General features: G+C 47.5%; 1 protein-coding gene and 1 long non-coding RNA gene across 22 annotated transcripts in view; one reads left to right on the top strand and one right to left on the bottom strand.

Annotated features, from left to right (window-relative positions):
- Positions 1–20,627, top strand: part of Nedd4l (NEDD4 like E3 ubiquitin protein ligase) — a 332,907-nt gene that overhangs the window by 302,718 nt on the left and 9,562 nt on the right. For all 19 annotated transcript variants that reach the window (XM_063277199.1, XM_063277200.1, XM_063277201.1 and 16 more), the window contains 7 exons: positions 2,147–2,376; positions 4,253–4,374; positions 7,076–7,146; positions 9,709–9,804; positions 16,204–16,277; positions 18,638–18,698; positions 20,481–20,540. In XM_063277199.1, the coding sequence (XP_063133269.1) occupies positions 2,147–2,376; positions 4,253–4,374; positions 7,076–7,146; positions 9,709–9,804; positions 16,204–16,277; positions 18,638–18,698; positions 20,481–20,540 (714 nt within the window). The remainder of the gene's footprint in view (positions 1–2,146; positions 2,377–4,252; positions 4,375–7,075; positions 7,147–9,708; positions 9,805–16,203; positions 16,278–18,637; positions 18,699–20,480; positions 20,541–20,627) is intronic.
- Positions 56–11,418, bottom strand: LOC120098307 (uncharacterized). Of its 3 annotated transcripts, none has more exons than XR_005496476.2 (4): positions 10,736–11,418; positions 8,219–8,335; positions 2,473–2,540; positions 56–1,316 (listed from the first exon to the last, which is right to left on the bottom strand). It is a non-coding gene; the product is annotated as an uncharacterized LOC120098307 (long non-coding RNA). The 3 variants fall into 3 exon arrangements; XR_005496475.2 differs by having other exon boundaries at positions 10,669–11,418; XR_005496477.2 differs by lacking the exons at positions 56–1,316; positions 2,473–2,540 and adding an exon at positions 6,932–7,331 and having other exon boundaries at positions 10,669–11,418.

The following is a 20,627-nucleotide window of genomic DNA, read 5'->3' on the forward strand; positions in this document are numbered from 1 at the left end:
CTTATGGAATAGAAACTAATTCAAGACAGAAGTCAAGAAATCTGGGGAGACCACATTGAATTACATCTCTTTATATCTGAGATGCAATTTTAACTACATAACTAGCATACATATTTTAACATGAAGTTTACAACATGAAATTATATACTTGGTATTGTTGAGCCCAAAGGCCGTCAGCACCACCCACCACCATCATCACCATCATCACCATCACCACCATCACCACCATCATCACCATCATCACCATCACCACCATCATCACCATCACCACCATCATCACCATCACCACCATCATCACCATCACCACCATCATCACCATCATCACCATCATCACCATCATCACCATCATCACCATCACCACCATCATCACCACCATCATCACCATCATCACCATCATCACCATCATCACTAACATTTTACAACCAAGAGGTCCTGGAAGGTTTATACAGGCAGCACTGAGTTTACTGTCCTTCCTACTGGCAGCCTTCCCACCCCTAACCTTACATCTCCTGTGTTCCTCACCGCTGCTATGGATCTTAGGTTTGCTATCATTTTGCTCAGAAACTTAAAGCCTCTGGCCAAGGAGAGTCTGAGCCCCAACAGAACTCTTCCCTTGCCTGAGGCTGCCACCCTCTCTCTGCCCCCTCCCAGTTGATGTTCTGGTTCTGAGCTTTGTCCAGTGGTAAAGAAGTACTGGCACTTCTGTCCTCACTCAGAATCTGCCATCTGTCCCATAGTTGTGACTCAAGTTCTTCTTTCATAACTCGAGACTCTTTGCCTTTGAATGAAGCTCAGATCGGTGCATACTGTAGTGTTTCTTTGTGCGTTGTCTGTGTGTCCTCCAAAGACAAGCAGCTCCATGACTATTGCCCATGTAGGACAAGGCCCCTTCCAGAAAGCTGTTTGCACACCTCACTCAATGCTGGCTTTCATTCCATCAACTTTGGGTTCATGGATGTTTCACCCAAACTTAGTAGGATGCTGGGTCCCACTCCCCACAACAGTGCCATGAGCTTGCAGGCAACATGTCTTGCATCTCCCAGCTGCGGTTCCTACCAGAGATAAGACTGGTTCCAGCTTGCCTGGAGGTTATACTTAAAGGTTGGATTGCATGGGATTAAGTCTTCTTTCTTTGAACAAGTATTCCAAGATGCCTGTTGGGGAAGTGCTCATGTCTCCCTAGTGGTAAGACGAGTCTCTGGGCTCAGCAGATGTTCTCCTGAAGACATGTGGGTGATTCGGCCTGAGCAGCTCTGAATGGCTGCTTCTCTGTGTCCCGTCTCGACACAGGGAGGTTCTCCTGTGAGAGGACAAACCTGTAAAAGGAAGACTCTCAGTGGAGCCAGTTGTCACTGTACATTTATCTGAAGGCTGCCATTGCTTCTGCCCTTTGGTTATTTTCCTCTAAGGCTGGGGCGTGAGTGTGTGGTATATGAGTATGTATGTGTGTGTGAGAGAGAGTATGTGTGTGGTGTGTGTGAGTGTGTGTGTGTGTGTGTTTGTGGGTATCTGGGTGTGTGTGGTGTGTGAGTGTTGTTGTAAAAATATAAATGTAAAAAGTATTGTTGTCTTTTACCCCGCTAGCTCTGTACCGCGGTGCCCCAAGATATCTGCTAGATATCTTGGCGGAAACACAGCCCAGCCGTACACTTTCCTACACTCAAACCCTCACATAAAAGAACACACAACACAATAATCTTAGATCCAATTGGTAAGATATAATTGCCCACTTAAATATACAAAGCCCAGTACCATCCATCCCTTGAGAACATTAATAACAACCTGTAAATACACAGAGCAGAATCTTAACATCACCTGCCATGGCTTCTCCCCTCTTTCCGTCTCCTCTTCTCCCCCTCTCTCCCTTAGTCTCCTCCTCTTCCTTCAAACTTTTCTCCCGCCCATCCTTCCTTCTCCTCCAATGACAGGCCTCCTTCTATCCTGTACCTGCCTCACCTGTGACATCATCCTACATGTGAGTGTGTATATGTGTGTGTTTATGGGTATCTGTGTGTGTGGTGTGTGTGAGAGTGTACATGTCTGTGTGTGTATGTATGTGTGTATGAGTGTGTATATGTGTATGTGAGTTGTGATGTGTGTGTGTACAACATATGATCATGAACCTGTCTTTTCATCTTTCATCTAGGCTGATATTCCAAACAGGTTTGAAATGAAACTCCACAGAAACAACATATTTGAAGAATCCTATCGGAGGATCATGTCTGTAAAGAGACCTGACGTCCTAAAGGCTAGACTGTGGATCGAGTTTGAATCAGAGAAAGGCCTGGACTATGGGGGCGTGGCCAGAGAGTGGTTCTTCTTACTGTCCAAAGAGATGTTCAATCCCTACTATGGCCTCTTCGAGTACTCTGCCACGTAAGTGCCTGGAAGACATTGTAGTGTGTGCCCCTCCCTGCAGCTGGGACAGCTTCCTTCTTAAGGAATTTAACACATAAGAGACAAGTAACTCACCCATTTGAGATTTCAGTCCAAAAACAAGTTCCAATCCAACATGGTGAAGCACTGCATACTGTGAATACCTGAAATGGAAATTATATCGGGTAATTATGGAGGAACCAAGGAGTTTTCACTGTAGTGTTGTAATATAAAGGGAAGGTTTATTAGTCAGAATCTAGAGTCATATAAACAAGAATCATTTCTGAAGTCACACTACTCAAAGACATGTCATGAGGATTTTGAAGACCCATGCTTGGGATGTTCCCATAGTAGAAGAACCAGGCTCTGCCTGACATGGGGGATGTCTGACATGACATCATTGCCTGGCAGGAGAACTGAGGCAGATTGAATTGTTCCTCAGCACACACTGGCTCCTGTTGTCTCCGGGCTGAGAATGCTTGAGAGCATGAGGCCAGTCTTGAACTCCCAACAGAATAGTTGACTTGGCAAAAGAGACATTTATTTAGCCTTGTTCCAGAGTGGACTACTATTGACGTGGATTCTCCTCCATCTCCCTTTGGGGTGCTTGTATCTTCGGGCCCATTGAAAAGACTGTCTCAGGACAGTCTTCAGTCGATCTAGCCACAAATTGCCTTGGTTAGTTGAAGTCCTTAGTGAGACTTCTGAGAGAGTCCTCTAGTAACACCACTGAGGTAGAAAGCAGAGTAGGAGCCAAGGTCCTAACGTCTCCCTACGTCTCCCTACGTCTCCCTCCTAAAATCAGTCTGTGCTGCCTCGTTGAAAGCCCCTTGGCCACATGATATTGAGTGTGCTCTGGGGGTTTCATTGTTGAGACAGCCATGTTCTTTCCCTGGGGCTCTTGCGATCAGAAACCAAGAGTTGGACCTTAAGGGAAAATTCCCAAATCAAAAGCCTCTCGAAGGAATTAACCTTTGATCACAGAAACCATCTCCAGGGACTGTGTGTTTGAGAATCTCTGCACCTCCTTTACCACTGTGAGGGTCCCCTTCTTCTCAAGATGTCTGGTTGACCCACTTGAAATTGACATCATGTACATGACTGTATCCGAGTGTGTGTGTTTATAACAGCGAATGCACTTGTGCACACGTACATATGAGGGCCAACAGACAGCCACAGGCATCCTCACCTTGTTCTTTTTTTTTTTTTTAAGATTTATTCATTTATTGTATATAAGTACACTATAGCTGTCTTCAGACACACCAGAAGAGGGCATCGGATCTCTTTACAGATGGTTGTGAGCCACCATGTGGTTGCTGGGAATTGAACTCAGGACCTTTAGAAGAGCAGTTGGTGCTCTTAACCGCTGAGCCATTTCTCCAGCCTCACCTTGTTCTTTAAGACAGTCTCTCACTGGCCTGGAACTTGCCAGGCAGCCAGGAAGCCTTCAGGGATCCACCTGTCTCAGCTTCCTGAGCCCTGGGGTTAAGTGTGAGCTGTCACACCCAGCTTTTTAAAATGGTGTTCTGAGGATCAAACGGCAAACTCGCCCAGGTTTGCAGGACGAGTGAGTGCTTTATGACTGAGCAGTCATCCCTAAAACCGACATTTCTATGGATAAAAATGAGTCAGCCGTCAGCAGTTTCCATGTTACCTGCTTCAATAACCCATAACTGTCAGATAACCCGTAACAGTTACAGAAAGGGCTCGCGGGGCTAGCTAATGGTTTGCATCCCCTGGCTCATGTCCGTTGCCACGAGGTCCCCAAGGTCGCACGGGCACTGTGAGATGCAGTGATGGGTGACAAAGGGGACTTCAGCTTCCTGGATTTCTTTCACTTAAGTGTGACTGGACTTTTCTCTTTTCCTCCCCAAAGGGACAACTACACACTTCAGATCAATCCCAACTCAGGCCTGTGTAACGAAGATCACTTATCCTATTTCACTTTCATTGGGAGAGTTGCTGGCCTGGCAGTGTTTCATGGGAAACTCTTAGATGGTATGTTACTCCAGAATCTTGTGGAAATAAATGTAAGGCAGTTCCATTTGTGACTCTGCAATCCGGTGTTGGTCCCCATGTCGGTAGTGAGTAAGGGCGCCACTGGTTTTTTGTGGCTGAGGTTTTCCCTCTGGACATTGAACCCAGTGTCTTCCTCGCTCGCTCAGAAGCCCAGCCTACAGTGTGCCGTTTTGCCCTTTGCCCCCTAACAGTGGTTTTCTGATACAGTCTTGGGCACTGAAGACAAAGCCTCTATCTGTACTCATGTTTGTAACTGCTAAGTGTGAAGCATAAGTCGTTCCCAGAGTGTCTCGGGACACCTTTCATCTGTGGGAACTAGATTCAGTGACAGATGGAAATTTTAATTATAAAGTCAATTAAAATGATCTAATCCGTCAGCAGCCCTGCTATGGCTCCCGTTTTCCCCCAGATCAGTCTTTAATGATTTCAGAGGAACATTACCACTCGGCTAAGGCCTTAACCCTAGAGTGTCTTCTGAAGAAGACAGAACACATTAGCCGTGTCCTTCTTGAGAGGAAATAGAAAACTCCAGGGCATGAGAATCGAGGACTCACACCTCCATCCGAGGGGACCAAAGCCTGTCAGACAGATTTCTGGTGGTCTTGGCAGTTTTGAAAGCACTGCCCTTTCATGAGAGAACGCTACAGAATCACCGTGGGCAGTAACATCCTTAGAAGGAAGTTTTAAACGTGGGTGAGAAATGGTTGAAGGAAGCATTTCAGTCACGGCAGAGAGGGCCGTTTACAAGGGAATCCGTCTGATCTACAAGGGAATCCGTCTGATCGCCTCTACAGAGCCGCCCCGGTAAATAACTGATGGGCCCTCCAAACTTTTCTTTCAGCACGTCTGTACTAGCTAATGGGGATTCTCTGTTACCAATATTTTATTTTGCAAGGGGATGGTGGACCCTGTTTCTGACTTTATCTGTCCCTGGGTGCCTAAGGTGCATGCTCCTTTGTGAGTCACTGTTCAAGTGTGTGCGTGTGTAGTTGGTACTTGCCTCTGACTTTCTGTTTATGTTGTATACAGTAAGCACTTCTTGTTGTCCATGAATACACAGTGGGGCACTTCTTTCTGACTCTGCCCATGTGTGTATTATACAGCAAACACCCCTTTCTGACTCTGTCCCTTGCGTGATGCCCCTCTTTTTTTTACTTCAGGTCCCTCCTTTGCTTATGTCAGTCTGTTAAGCCTCTTCTACCCTCTGAGAAGGTCAGCTCCTTTATCTTCCACCAATAAGAAGACACTGTTAGTTGCAGTAGGGAATATAGATACGTGTAAATTAGGGTCCTCACTTCATATTTAATGGAGGGAGGGGAAGAGAATTAGAAGGGGGAAAAGGCAAGCAGCAGTGATGGCCCCCCTGCTGCCGGGACACATCGGTCAGTTCCCCTGGTTCGGCCAAGAGGAGGCACAGAAGGACTCTACCTTGGGCTGAGTGTCCTGGAAGCATCAGAAGCCAGGTTTATTTCAGGGGAAGCTGGACTAGCCAGCACACAGCCCTGCAGTGGGGAAAATGGAGAGAGGCAAGGGTGGATGGGGACCCAAGTTGGTGAAGGTGGTCCCCACAAACAGGAGCCTGCAGGTCAGGAAGCTGCAGGTCTTCGGTTTCGCAGAATATGAATGCCCTATTGGCAGAGCACACTCAGCCCCCATGGTCAGCTTCATGCCTTCACCTCACTAGACGCCGAAGTGTACCTCTACTTCAGGGCCCTGGGGTCCCGAGTCTGGAGTAAAGACTTCATCTTCCTGTGCATTGGCTTCCAAAAAGACCGCTACCAGACCCCTTCTCTGCCATGGCCTCCCTGTGCCTTTGGCAACCCTTGTGGACAGTTGCACAAGCCTGCACAGAGGCCTCTGTCACACCAGTGTCCAGGAGCTGGCACTGAAATGCATGCAGAGCTTGCCTGGCCCCACTGACTCAGCACTGCCCTGGGAGAAGTCCTCTCTGGCCCAGCCTCCCAGAGACACTGTACTTGCATAACGGCCGGCCCTCTGCTGACACAGGTTCTTCTTATAAGCCGTGTTCTCACAGGCTCTGGCTTGGCCCAGGGCTTGTTGGTTGCCACCTGGAAGCCGTTGTCATCTGTTGATGTTAAATCACCCCTTAGTACAGATGCCCTTCTCCCTGCACTCCACTGCTTCCCAGATCCTCTTCCTCAGTTTTATTTCTGTTAGGATAAATTATCCTTACAAAAAGCAACTCGGGAAGAAAGGGGTTTATTCAGATTAGAGTTCCAAGTTACTTTTCATCGTTAGGAGAAGTCAAGGCAGGAACCCAAGCAGCTGGACACACTGTGTGCACAGGTAAGAACGTAAAGAGAATAAAGACATTCTCTCTCAGCGTGATCAGGAGGCCTTTCTAGGGAATGGTGCCCCCCGCAATGGGCTAGATCTTCCTACAATCACAGAGACAGTCACAGATAAGCCCCCAACCGAAACTAGTCAAGGTAACTCTTCATTAAGATCTTCTTTCTGGGTGATCCTAGATGATCTCAGGTTAACAGCTAAAACTAACCACTGTTCCCTCCTCACGTGCTCATGGATTACTGCAAAATGTCCTTGGCATTCAGTCACGACCTCCCATTTCTATGGAAAGCAGTATATCCTTTGATTTCATTCCCAGATGCATAGAAATATCAGGGACTTAAATCTTAACCGAGTTTTTGCCATATTTCAGGATTCTTCATTCGACCTTTCTACAAGATGATGCTGGGGAAGCAAATAACTCTGAATGACATGGAGTCTGTGGTGAGTAGCAGCATGTCACATCGCTGTCACAGGCCGTCCTCACCTCCTGCAAGGTGTCAGGAGCTGCGCTTGCAGTCACAGCCATTGTTATAGGCACAGTCACTCCGCGTGAACAAGAAGGGATTGCTCACTTGAAAATTAATTGATCTCGCTGATTTCTATAATAAGCAAATTATGGTTGGTTTCTGAAAAAAAAAAAAAAAAAAACAGTGTAGGTACACCAAGTCTCAATTCCCACTGCTTAACCAGCGGAGGCTTGGCGAGCAGATTACACCCGGGGGACACCTGACGCCCGGCTGTGGTCTTGTGTTCCGTCTGAAACGTTCCACCGTCTGTTTTATGCCTTCATAGAAGTGGTGGAGGCGAAGCCAAAACAATAGTCATCTAGACGTGGAGCTAGTGACGACTGCAGAACGGGAGAGCGGGACGTGAGTGCTTAGACAGGCTGGCGCTCACGTGACACAGTGCTTACTGCTGACCTGCACTGACTGTGCTTGGACAGGAGAGGTTTTCTACAAAATAGAGCGTGCCCTTCTTTTCAGAGGATACTTGCACATCTGGCTTTTTCTATTTATGTATGCTCTTATATATGTGTGTATGTATGTGTATGTTTGTATATATGTGTATGTATGTGTATATTTGTGTATATATATGTGTGTGTATGTGTGTATATATGTGTGCATATGTGTATATATGTTTATGTTTGTGTTTGTATGCATGTATATGTGTATATGTATGCATGTGTCCATATGGGTCCATGTGTGTATGTGTATGTTTGTGTGTGTATGTATGTATGTGTGTTCATATGTGTGTATGTGTGTATATGTGTGTATGTTTGTTTATGTATGTATATGTGTATATGTGCGTATACATGTGTGTCTGTTTGTGTCCCTCTGTGTGTGTGTATATGTCTATGTCTATGTCTATGTGTGTCCAAGTGTATGTACGTGTAGGTGTATATGTGTATGTATGTTTGTATATATGTATGTGTGTACACGTGCACACTGGCTTGTGTGCACTAGATGCATTTTTGTCCTTATGGAAGAATTACGGCTCTGTTTTCATGGCTTACTTGAGTTAGAAAGCTGTGCGTCCCTCGGCCTTGCTGACACACGGACTGTGTGTGTCTTGGGCAGAGTTGCGAATGTGAGCGATGCCAGCCAGAGTTCGTCCTGTGTTCTGCTCACCACTGCAGGAGAGGAAAGGAGACTGTTGTACTCTAGACCTCTCTGACCCCTGCAGACTGGCAGTCTTAGCTCAGCCTTACTTCCCAGCCTCCCCTTTGTCAGTGCTTTGAGCCTCTGCTGTACCATCCTGAGGAGGCTAGGAGCACAGGAATTGCTTCTGTGTGCCCCCACACCCCCAGTGAAGGAAGGGGGCCGAGAGAGGATTATCACTGTGTACTTAAGTGTTGGGATTCTAGGTGATCAACACCGTGCTGCTCTGGAAAGTATTCTTAACACTTAAGTCTGTGATTCCTATTGGCCATAGTGTTTGGGGAAGTTTGGTTTTTGTTATTTTAATTAATATGTATTAGGGGAGTGGTACATGCAGCCGAGTGCTGGTGCCCATAGAGGCCAGAGGCATCAGCTTTCCCCTGGAGCTGGAGTGGTTGTAAGCTCCCTAGTGTGAGGGCTAAGGATCAAACTTGGATCCCCCAGAGACCAGTGCATGTTCTTAACGGCTGAGCCACCTCTGCTCTCCCAGCAGAACATTAGTGTTTTAAATGTGATATGCATGTATTTTCGGTCCCCTTTGAACCTGTCATGTTCCTAGCAGCAGAGACTATGGGCATGAGCAGAAAGGACCTGAAAGTCTCATAGCTATTAAAACACAGCTCTGCTCTTTGCATAAAGTAACAGGCCAAGGAGGCTGAACAAACAGGAGGGATAGAACGCAAAATGTGTGGTGTTTCGTTCGAACGCTGTCCTGTGTGGTCTTTGAGATTCTTACTCTGAGAAGACAGGAAATCAGGGTATTAAATTCTCTGTGAGACAGTCTCGCTGTGGCCGCAAACAGTGTAGCCAGACTGTGACCCAGCTCCCGGATGCTGAGTCAGGAAGAAGAGTTGGAGACCACAGCAGGGCTCCCAAACAAGGCCACCAAACAGTGTGGCTGCTCTAACTCCCCTCCCAAGCAGGTAGCCTCAGCGGAAAAGAACGGGGGAAGTCACAAACGCTGTCACTGTCCATGGGTCTCGTGTTTTACATTAGTGGGGAGATGGGGCCAGAGAGATGGCTCGGTGGGTAAGAGTGCATGCTGCTCTTGCAGAGGACCAGAATTAGGTTCCTAGCCTGGCCAACAACCAGCTGTCCATAACACCAGCTCCTGAGTCTCTGACCTGAACACACGTGCACACACATGTACACAGACAGACACAAAGGATTAAGTAAATGAGCGGGAAGTAGTTTTTATAGAGCGGGCTCCCTGATCTGGGGAGTAGCATCACCCTTGGGCATTGTGCACGGAATTACATTAGAACGAGTTCATTAATAAAAGATCCAGACAGGTTTGTGCCTTGAAAACGAATGCTCACGTTTCCCCTCTGTGTCGTCCCTATAGGACAGCGAGTACTACAACTCTTTGAAGTGGATCTTGGAAAACGACCCCACGGAACTTGACCTCATGTTCTGCATAGATGAAGAGAACTTTGGGCAGGTACGTGGGTCCGGCTCCTGTGGCTCATGTTTCCTTTGCTGTGGGCTATAGCACAGCATGGCCAGACGGTTAGAAACAGCCACACAGGCCCTCAGCTAACTGTTAGCACCATTGTGAGCAGCTTCTGGCTGGCATGCCAGGGCACCCGGTTCCCTACCGCAGGGTTTCCTGTCTCCACGCAGAGCTAGTAAATTCTAAACGCTGCTGGGGTCTCGACCAGCACCCCAAAATCTAAAAATCAGCCAGACGTTTTTAACTTTGCGTCCAGAATGGAGGTTCCTCAGAGAGCAGTGTGATTGTTCGTTCACTTTAGTGGGGTCCACATAGGGTCAGGTGCCGGTGACGAACCAGGACACTGAGACCTTTTCCTCTGCTTCCCCCGTATCACCAGTCAGTGTGGGTTCATCAGTGACCCCCGAAGTGGGCTTTGTTCTTCTTAAATTCGGACACTTGGGGTTAGTCATCTCCTAGTGACAGAATTTCTTCAAGGTGATATGTGTCTACACAAAAACCCAGAGATGATTCCAATCTCTGCATGGCCTTGGGCTGAACTGAGGAGAGCTCGAAGTAGGACTTCTGTGTGGAAACAGACTTGGTCTGCATTGCTTGAGGGAGTATGGGGTGTGTGCGCCACTGTGAGACAGTCGTCTGTGGCTCAGACTGAGAGGTAAAGTCAGGAATTCAGCTCCCAGGTGTTGTAGAAGTTGTTTAATCCTGACCCAGGGTTTCTACCCTGCCTTTGACCCTGTAGCTCCTGGATGAAAGACACACACAACCTTTATATTTACAATAAGCCTTAAACAGCACCAGAGCTGGGCAGGTATCCACCCTCTATGCTATCTAGAACCCCGAGTTCCTACTTACTATGTCTCATCTGGGCTGCTCTTAACTCCAGTTGGGAAGCCCTCAGGGCCGTGCTTTTATGGCTCACCTAACCCATGGTGGCTTCTCCTTCCTTCCTCCTGCACCACCTTCTTCTCCTTGTGGTCCTCCTCCAACCCCAAGCCCATGAAACCTAAACCCCACCTATGTCTCTTCTGCCCAGCTATTGGCTGTTGGCATCTTTATTTACCAATCAGAAGTAACTTGAGGGCAGGGTCACTTAGTACCTACATCTCTGGGGCAACCAGGCTCGGAGGCCCAAGGTTCGCATTAGAATACTGGCAGCATCAGGCCAACCCTCTACATCCTGGCCTCCCAGGTTAGAGAACTCTTAGAGGATCCCAGAGGGGAAAACTGCTGATGGTGTGAAGTGGCATCAATGAGTGATTTTGGGGTGTGACGGGTGGAGATTGAGAATGTGAACATGTAAATATCGGAGCTACCTTTTCACCTGCACTCGATGTGCCCTAAGCTGGCAGTGGGGAGACCTGGAGGAATCCAGGTCCTTCCCAGTGTTGGGAGTGGTTCATAGAACAATGTCAGGCCCCAGAGAGGAGGAACCTTGTGACCTCACTATCACTCCCAGCTCTTGTCACACCCTGTGTTGATGTGTCATGCCTAAGAGTCCCTACTGTTCCTGTGACTGAGGACCTTGTCACGGGGCAGGGAGGCTTGTCTTGGCCCTCCACTTCTGAGCACCAGGGCTTTCCTGGCTCCTCCCAGTCCTGCCTGTCTCCTCTCATTCTCAGGGCTCCCCTTGGGAAGGGCCTGGAGACACCCTGCTTCCCCTCTTTCTTCTTTTAAGATTTGCCCTTAACTTTCAGACTCCCCAGGGAATCCACACTTTCTCCTGTGGCTCTGCCTAGAGGGCTGTCCTACCACTGACCCTCTGCCTGCTCCTTCCTACCCCCACCCACCCCCGCTATATGACCTTGTCCCATTTGCAGCCCCACCACTGTCCCACATCTGTGACCCACGTCTTCTCCCAGATGTACCGTGCTCAAGCCGCCTCCTTAGACTCCTCCTGAAGAACCCAGGCTCCTAGCAATGCAGCCTTTGCCTCCTCTCTGTCTTCCACAGTTCTCTCTCCTCAGTGGCGAGGAGGAGGTGTGAATTTGAGGTACCCAGTTTCTGGTGTGTCTGTCCGTCCCAGCGACTCTCACCTCTGTTGTTTCTCCTCTCTGGTCTCCTCTCTGGTCTTCACCAGCCTTGCTTCTTAGCCTTGGTATTCCTTACAGCTTTCTGCCGCTCTTTCCTGTCTCATTCCTCATCCCAAACCTCTCTCCACTGCCCCCCAAGCATATCCCATCCGTGATGTTCCCGAAATGTGTGCGCCCTTCCTGTCACCTTCAGTGTCCACAACTGGTAAAGGTCATGACCCCTTGCAGTCTCACACTACCCAGTCCTCACCTTGTCCTCTGACACACACACCCTCCCTCAGCTTCATGTGTAAGGGCCCTCTTAGCATGCCCATATGTGTGTCTTGGTGCCATGGTATTAGCAGGACTGTGTTCCCTCTCCAGACCCATGCATTCTCTCTGTTTACCGCTTTTCCTACCCTCCTCCTTGTCACGAGCTGTCTGTATACCATAATCGGCTTGAAGCCTTGCCTTGTTGCACATGCACTACACATGATATGTACACCTACTGCATGCCTCCTGAGCACACAGACTGCCTGCTCTCAGTACACATGCAGATGGAGTTGTCAACTCATTAACTGTAGGCCTTAGCAGGGTGAGACCTGATTCACCTCTCCTGCCCCTCTGCAGAGTAAACTGAGCTCAGCAGCTCATTCTGACTCAAGATCAGCACATGGGCCCCAAACCCTAAAAATCAGCCACCTCCCTGGGGTGGAACCAGTCCCTGGGTAGTAGGGACATGCCTCCTGGGCGTGGAGTTACTGTATCTCACTGCCCAGTTAGAGTTTGATTGTCTTGTCAGATGCAACTGTAGCTATTGCTTTCCGTTGTTGGGGGAGTTGTTTCCCGCTTGGCTGTGAGAACCTGGGGCTGCAGTGAGCCCTTGCCCTGGAGAAGGTTCAGTACGTGAGGGAGGGTTGAACACGGAGAGGCCAGTGCTTTAGAGCAGTGATTCTCTAGTGCTGTGACCCTTTAATAACAGTCCCTCCTGTTGTGGTGACCCACAATCATAAAATTACTTTATTGCCAATTCATAACTGTAATTTTGCTACTATTAGGAATTATAGTATAAATATCTGACATGTGGAATATCTGATATGCAATCCTACTGGGGTCAAGACCCATAGGTTAGAAGCACTGCTTTAGAATACACCCTGTGTGGGTGTGTCCCCAGGAGAAGGCCTGGTAGAGAAGAACCACAGGTCTTCTTTGAAGAGGCTGGGTCGTGGGACTTCTAGAAGCCATGTAGTAAGAAGACAGATAACAGCTCACCAACAAATCTTCAAGGCCAGAATGTCAGGGGACAGAATCCCTTCTCAATGGGTAATTAGCCATGGTGACCCACAGAAGGGGATAGGACCTCAGATATGACCCAAACACTGCAGCCGATGGCACAGGAGTCCTATGGGAGTTGTTTAAACTGGGTGAGTCATGGGTCTCTGATATTGGAAAAAGACTCCTTAGAGAAAGATAACGAAAGGTTGGGGGACACTATTAGTCTGAGGGAAGAGAGTGTGTGGAGAGGCAAATGTTGGTGTAAGGAGCTAGAAAGAGGTGAAGCAGCTCAGAACGAGAGCCGATGACACCTCGAGGCCAGTAAGGAGCAGGCGGGTGGCGTCTGAGGAAGCCTGAAGGAAGTTACAAGGCTGCGGGTGACGTCGGACTTGCTGCATTGCCCATTCCAAAGCTTTGCTGCCACTGAGGGACGTGCGGTATAGACAAGGTAGGCCCGGCCAGAGACTGCCTCCTGAGGCTGTATCCCACAGTCCCGGAGCAGAGTCTTAAAAACAGAGGAGCCCTGCTCTGCCTAAGGGTCCGCCCATGCTGTTTCCAGCTAGTTCCACAGACGTCCACGCAGCATAAGACATGTTGGATGTATGGGAGATGTCCAGAGCTTCCGGGTGGCTGGTGTTATATTCAACTTCCAGGAGGGCCACAGGGCTCATGGTTTCTGTGATCTTCATGAGAAAGATGTTTATATTCAAACACAGTGTCTTAGATAGATTCCTGTACCTATGGCAAAACACCAGGACTAAAAGCAACTTGGAGAGGAAAGGGTCTGTTTCAGCTTATAACTTTTGAACCATACTCCATCACAGAGGGAAGTCCTGGTAGGAACTCCAATGGGAACCTGGAGGCAGGAACTGAAGCAGCAGGAGCCGAAGAGGGGTACTGCTTACTGGCTCACCGTGCATGGCTTACTCAAGCTTGCTCTTTTATACAACCCAGAACTACCTGCCTAGGAATGGTACCACCCACGGTAGGCTGGGCCCTTCCATATCAATCACTATTCAGGAAAATACCTCACAGGCTTGTCCACAAGCCAGTCTGATGGGGACATTTTCTCAACTGAGGTCCGCTCTTCTCAGATGACCACAGTCTGTGCCAGGTTGACAAGAACTGAACAGCACACAGAAACTTGCAACATGTGAAGAACAAAGAGGGAAAGAATTTTTTTAAGTGCAAGGGGTTTGGGCACAAGCAGTTATTGGGTGCCTACTGCATACTGGACACCGTATTAGTGGCATGCACAGTAGAGTCTTCCAAAATCCAAGGACAAAGAAGTAGTTCAATTCAAAGAGTTAACAGTGGCACCAACGTCACAGACCCCATTTTATAACGGGACCCTGGAGGTGCTTGAAATGCCATCCCAGGCGACTAGTTGCACAAGTGAAACAGGAAAGAGGTGGCAATGCCCTATTAACTAAGAAACTGCTGCTGGGATCCAGAGGCTCGAGAAGGGGACAGTAAAACACCTTCCCATGCTTGCTCTGTGTGCTCGCTGCCACCTGACCGAGGACCCAGTTGGCAGAACCACCCGTGCCACCTTATTGCCACGGCCTCATTATTTAATGTCTAGTCTTTTTCTTCCAAAAACAATTCTACCAATTTAATTGACCCATATTAAAATATAATAAAGCCACTATACTAAAAACATACAAAAATATATTTGACTCTCACATGAGGAAAAGTCACGATGAACGTTTTTACTCACATCTTCCTGAATTAGTCTGCGCAGGCCGTAGGTTTGCTGCGTTTGTTGGTGGAAGTAGAATTAGATGCACTATAAATCCTTCCTACGTCAGGAAATATCCTATGCTGTTTTCACGGCTACAACGAATGTCATCTTACAGACGTTCCGTGCATTTAATGTTGCCCTCTCGGTGGCCACATCGTGTTTTGATATTTACTGTATAAACTGACAGTCCTGGTAGATAGCATCAACTGTGCAGCCCTGAGGGGGGAAAATATATGTGTGTATATATATACATATATATATATGTATATATATATATATACATATATATATGTATATATGTGTATATGTATACACACACACATGCATCTGTGTGTGCATGTGTGCTCTATATGGTAGTTCTGAGAAACTGTTACCAAAAGGAGAAAATGGATCTAGATCTAGAGACCCACATAGTAGGAGGAGAATTGACCTCTGACCTCTTATAAAACTAACAAATGATCTCTGTCTTAAGCAAGTGTGTGTCTTCCTGTCCTTCCTTTCTACTTGGTTTCTGTTGTTGTTGTTGTTGACGATGATGATGATGACGACGAAGACAGCGATGTTTTATTAGTTGAGTTTTGTTTTTTAAGTTTCTGTATTCTTGCCTCTTGAAAGAAATTCCTTGCACACTTCCTTATATAACTTAATTTCTTGTAACACAATATTAGAATTTGCACCTCTGGGTTTGGTGGTTGATTGGAATTTGGATCTCTGTGGGCTTGGTGAATATTCTCTTTTGTTTATTTTTTTCACCTTGAATATAATTATGTTTTCAGGGTTGTTTGGTTGTTTTGGTTGATTTATTGTTTTGGGGGTATTGTTTGTTTGTTTGTTTGTTTTGGTTGATTAGCGGTTGGTTTTTATGGATTTTTTTTTGTTTGGTTTGGTTTCTTTGTTTGTTTGTTTTGTCAAGATAGGGTTTCCTCTGTGTACTCCTGGCTGTCCTGGAGCTCCCTCTGTAGACCAAGCCATCCTCAAACTCAGAAATCCTCCTGCCTCTGCCTCCCAAGTGCTGGGATTACAAGCGTGAGACACAACAGCCCAGCTCATAAGTGCTTTATTTTTTTTTTAATAAATGAATACTACATGAAATTGTTCCTCTTCTTCAATGTTGCTAATGATGAAGAATAATGAAAACTCAAAATAACCATAAAATGTTTTGCCTCTAATGGTAACATCTTTAAGTGCATTGGGTCTTGGAACAGTTAAAAGGCTTCATTAGATACCTTCCTGTACACAGAGCCCATTGCTGGGAAATACTTTTGAATGAACTACACTTCTCTTTTACAGTAAGACATTAATTGATAATAATTCAAAGAGCTGCGTGTTGTTGACTATTGTGTTTTCCTCTAATCACAGACTTACCAAGTGGACCTGAAGCCCAATGGGTCAGAAATCATGGTAACCAATGAGAACAAGCGAGAATATATTGAGTACGTATGCACGTATTTATCACATTTTCCATTCGTGCGTGCGTGTATGCATGTGTACGTGTGTGCTGTATATGTGCCTCTGTGTTTGCAGGTGTGTGTGCATGAGGAGGGGACAGAGCTTGGTGTTCTGTCTTCCTCAGTTACTGTTCATCCTATTTCTATTTTCGGAAACAGCCTCTCGCTGAACCCAGAGCTCATCAATTCAGCCGGGCAGCCTGGCGGCCCATGTGCTCTGTGAACGTGCTCTCTCCGCCTCTATGTGGAAGGAGCGCACCCCCACACCTGGCTTTTTTGTTTTTGACACAGGTGTTGAGGACCAGAAGTCAGGTCCTTACATTCACACAGCAAGCACTTAAACAGCTGAGCCGTCTCGGTAGTCCCTTCCCAGTGCTGCTTGTGCATACTGAGGATGTGAACTTACTGTCATTGTTTGTTTGTTTGTTTGTTTGTTTTGGAGACAGAATCTCTCTATTCTGTAGCTCTGACTATCCTGGAACTGACTTTGTATATCAGGCTGGCCTCAAATCCACAGAGATCTGCCTGCTGTGATTAATGGTGTGCACCACCACACCTGGCTTCTCAGTTTAAACAAAAGAAATGTCTCTTTTGCTTGGCCTACTAGGCCATTGAATGAGGGAAAGAAATTCACCTTCTCTCATGGCTTCTGTGAACCACAGCAGCAAGAAGAAAGGGTACATTATAGTAACATGTCAGATCCTCTTCAAGGACGGATAACTTGTCTGAAATTCAGAATTCCAGCCGTGGAAATGCCAGATACTAATGAGGTAGAGTTAGCGATTGCTCTGTGTGTGTGTGTGTGTGTGTGTGTGTGTGTGTGTGTGTGTGTCTGTTTGTCTGTCTGTCTGTCTGTCTCTGTGTGTGTGTCTTGTGAGCGTGTGTGTGTGTCTGTCTGTCTGTCTGTCTGTCTCTGTGTGTGTGTCTTGTGAGCGTGTGTGTGTGTGTGTGTGTGTGTGTGTGTGTGTGTGTGTGTGTGTGTATTCTATCCCCTGATTTGTTTCTATACTGGAAGCTAAGGAAAATATTGCAAACATGGTAAGTTGTTCTGATAGTTGCTGTCTCTCAACCTAATCTCAGCCTCATGTTGTGAGACAAATCGTTGCATCCTTCCTGAAATTTGGTTCCTGAGAAAACCTAGGCATTTATAGCAGGCAGAGAGAGCTCTGATTGAGTCTATTATGTCTTCCTCCTTGATGCAACAGCATGACTCAAGCACAGTTTTGGGCTCTTCCAAGATGTGCTCTGGTCTACACATGAGCCAAAGTGAAGGAAACACAGCTATGTTTGGCTCAGGGGTCGTGGTTTCTGTACTCCAGCTGGTTCCACCCAGAATGGCTAAGGCCTAAGGATGCTGACCTATGTCATGTGGGCCAGGCAGGGTCTCAGCAAGGTAGGATTTAAATCTCCCACTGCTTCCGGGCCCTACAGTGTCCCGGTACTGGAAGAAGGAAGCCGGGCCGTGGACTGGAGCCTAGCCCTGTGGTACAGACGCGGCTGAGCACTGAGCTGCAGGCTGCTCCTTTCCGGCTGTCATCCTGTCTCCCCTTGAAAATGAGGACAGAACGTGCATTCCTCACAGTCCAGTCTCAGGGACAGTTTCAGGGGCTTCCAGGTCCTACCATTCATCTCTAAACTGTAGTGTTACAAGTACTGCTGTGGGCCAGACATGGTGGCACACACGTTTAACCTCAGTACTGGGGAGGCAGACCCTCTCTCAAATGTTTTATCTTAACTATTAGTGTGTATAATATATGGCATGATAATATACTCTTAACAACATGTTCATGCCATTCACGTGCATGAAAAGTGGGTAGATACGAGTGACTTTTTTTTATTAAGAGAGACCTTTACATTTTTTTATGTGTATGGGTGCCTGAATACTTGTCCATGCACCACAGTGTGTGGCTGGGGTCCTTGGAGACAAGAAGAACATCAGATCCCATGAGACTAGAGTTACAGAGCTACCATGTGGGTGCTGGAAATCAAATCCAGGTCCTCCCCACCCCCCCCCCGGAAGAGCAGCCAGTGCTCTTAACCAATGTGTCTCCAGCCCACCCTCCCTCCTGTCTTCACATCTGTGGAGCGCTTTCATCTCCTGAGGTCTGAGTAGGCGTGGAGACTGGCTATGCTCTTGGCAACCTCAGAGTGTGGGTTTCTCGTGATGTTGCTGTGGTCCTTAAAGGAACGCAGATCTCCACAGGGGGTGTGCCAAAGCAAGCTGCTCCCCACCTCACCCTGCTGTCCTCAGGGTTCTCTGTTCATCCACCTAAGGAGCAGCAGGCCTGGGTATGAAGAACTGTGGGTGACAGCGGTGACTGAGTCTGCGCCTTTTTCTCTCGCAGCTTGGTCATCCAGTGGAGATTTGTGAACAGGGTCCAGAAGCAAATGAATGCCTTCTTGGAGGTAAGCACTGCTAATGGGGTCAGGGTGGGGACAGAGCCAGCACGAGCTGCTCACCCTGATGGCCATCTCCCAAGGTGGGAATGTTCCATGACACGCTACCTTCTTTCGAAAGTGTTCTCTTGCTTTGCTTTTCTCCATTTTTAATTTGTTTTACCAGCACTGTTGCCTGCCTGCTTGCCTGCTTGTGGCAAAGTTCATGTGGCACCCACTGCCCTGGCCCTGATGATAATCCTGGCTCAGCTTCCTGGGAGCTAGGGTTATACTGACTGGCTTCCACCCGTATTTGTTTGCTTTAAATTTATTTATTTATTTATGTGCCTGCACACACAAACGTGCAAATGCACGTGAGGGCCATAGGATAACTCTACAGAATTGGTTGTCTCAGTCCACTCTGTGGGCCCCAGGGATGGAACTTAGGAGCTCAGCCTTGATGACCAGCACATTTGCAGGCTGAGCCTTCTCACCACCAGGCCCTTCCACACATGCCCTAGAACCATTACCCCGAAGTTCTAGGAGTATCCAGAGGTACGAGAAGCACTTGTGGTGCCTACTACTGTGCCTCAAAAATTCTGCTCTCTCTCACTCAGACTACCCAACCCAGGCATGCTGACCTTCCCTATAGAGCCCTCCCCTCTGTGACTCTAAACTTCCCTCAGATTCTCCCCTTTTCATTCTCTGGACTTTTATGTTCTATCCAGACACCGGCTTTCTCCCTGTGATAGAATGAATCCTTCACCTGTCCCGTGCATAGTCTACCACAGGAGACACTGCCCCGGGCCCTCAGGTGCTGGGGGCCTTTACCATAAAAGGTGTTTCATGTCGGTAAAAGTGAAATCCCTTTTTAGTAATGATATTAGTTGTTTAAAAGCAGCCAGAGGGGGCTGGTGACGTGGCTCACCAAGTAGAGGTGCAAAGCTTGACCCTCTGAGGTCAAGCAAGCCCTCAGCGCCACTGGTAGAGGGAGAGAACCAACTCTTGCAGGTGGTCCTCTGCCTCTACACATATGTGTACATACATATATACATACATACATACATACATACATACATACATACATACATACAGGAAAAACCCAGACACCCTGACAGTCATTTCCAGGAACCTCTTATCAAACAGCTCTCTTAAACTCAGTGGCCTGTACCTCGTGCAGACAGCCCTCCCCTGAGCAGGCCGTGCACAGACATCAGGGCCTAAGGATGTAAGCTGTGGGGGTGAACGTGGCTTTGGCACCTTTTGCGCTGACTGAATTAAAGGAAGAAGTCCAAGGTAGCAGATTCCCAGCCCCGCCCAGCTTTTGGGAACCACAGCGTTGAGAGTCTTCCTGGGTCACCCCTAAGTAATGACAGCCCAGGGGCCAGAGCCTGACTTGCTGCTTTCCTGTCAGCTCTCCACCAGCTCGCACAGTCCCCTTTTCTCCTCCGCCCATGCCTCCAGCATGCTATTTTTACATGTGCCTCTCACACATCTGTGGTTTATGCACGGACACACTGACTCACAAAAATGTGTCATAAATGGCTTTTGCAATCCGCCTGCCCACAGCATCCCTGGTATCACAGGGTTTCAGAAAGTGCTCAAGGCCTGGCAGCTTCTAGACTGTACACATTTTCAAGGCCTATGCATGACTTGCTGTTACTGGAATTGTGGCCACCTGATATGCATTGCGGCATGAGCCAGCCGGAAAGAGCGAGATTTAGCTGGCTAACTGCAACCTTATTTTATCCCAGAAATTGTTCTTTTTTTTTGAAGAAAGAGGTATTTAATATTTTTGTCTTTTCCTTTCAGGGATTTACAGAACTTCTTCCAATCGACTTGATTAAAATTTTTGATGAAAATGAGCTGGAGGTTTGTGTTATCAATACGTTTTACATAAAGTACAGCGTCTCCTTACTTCGTAAGCGACACTTTTGTATTCTCTGACACATGGCCTAT

The sequence above is a fragment of the Rattus norvegicus genome, chromosome 18 (genome assembly GCF_036323735.1).
Source record: "Rattus norvegicus strain BN/NHsdMcwi chromosome 18, GRCr8, whole genome shotgun sequence".
In the NCBI taxonomy this organism is placed as follows: domain Eukaryota; kingdom Metazoa; phylum Chordata; class Mammalia; order Rodentia; family Muridae; genus Rattus; species Rattus norvegicus.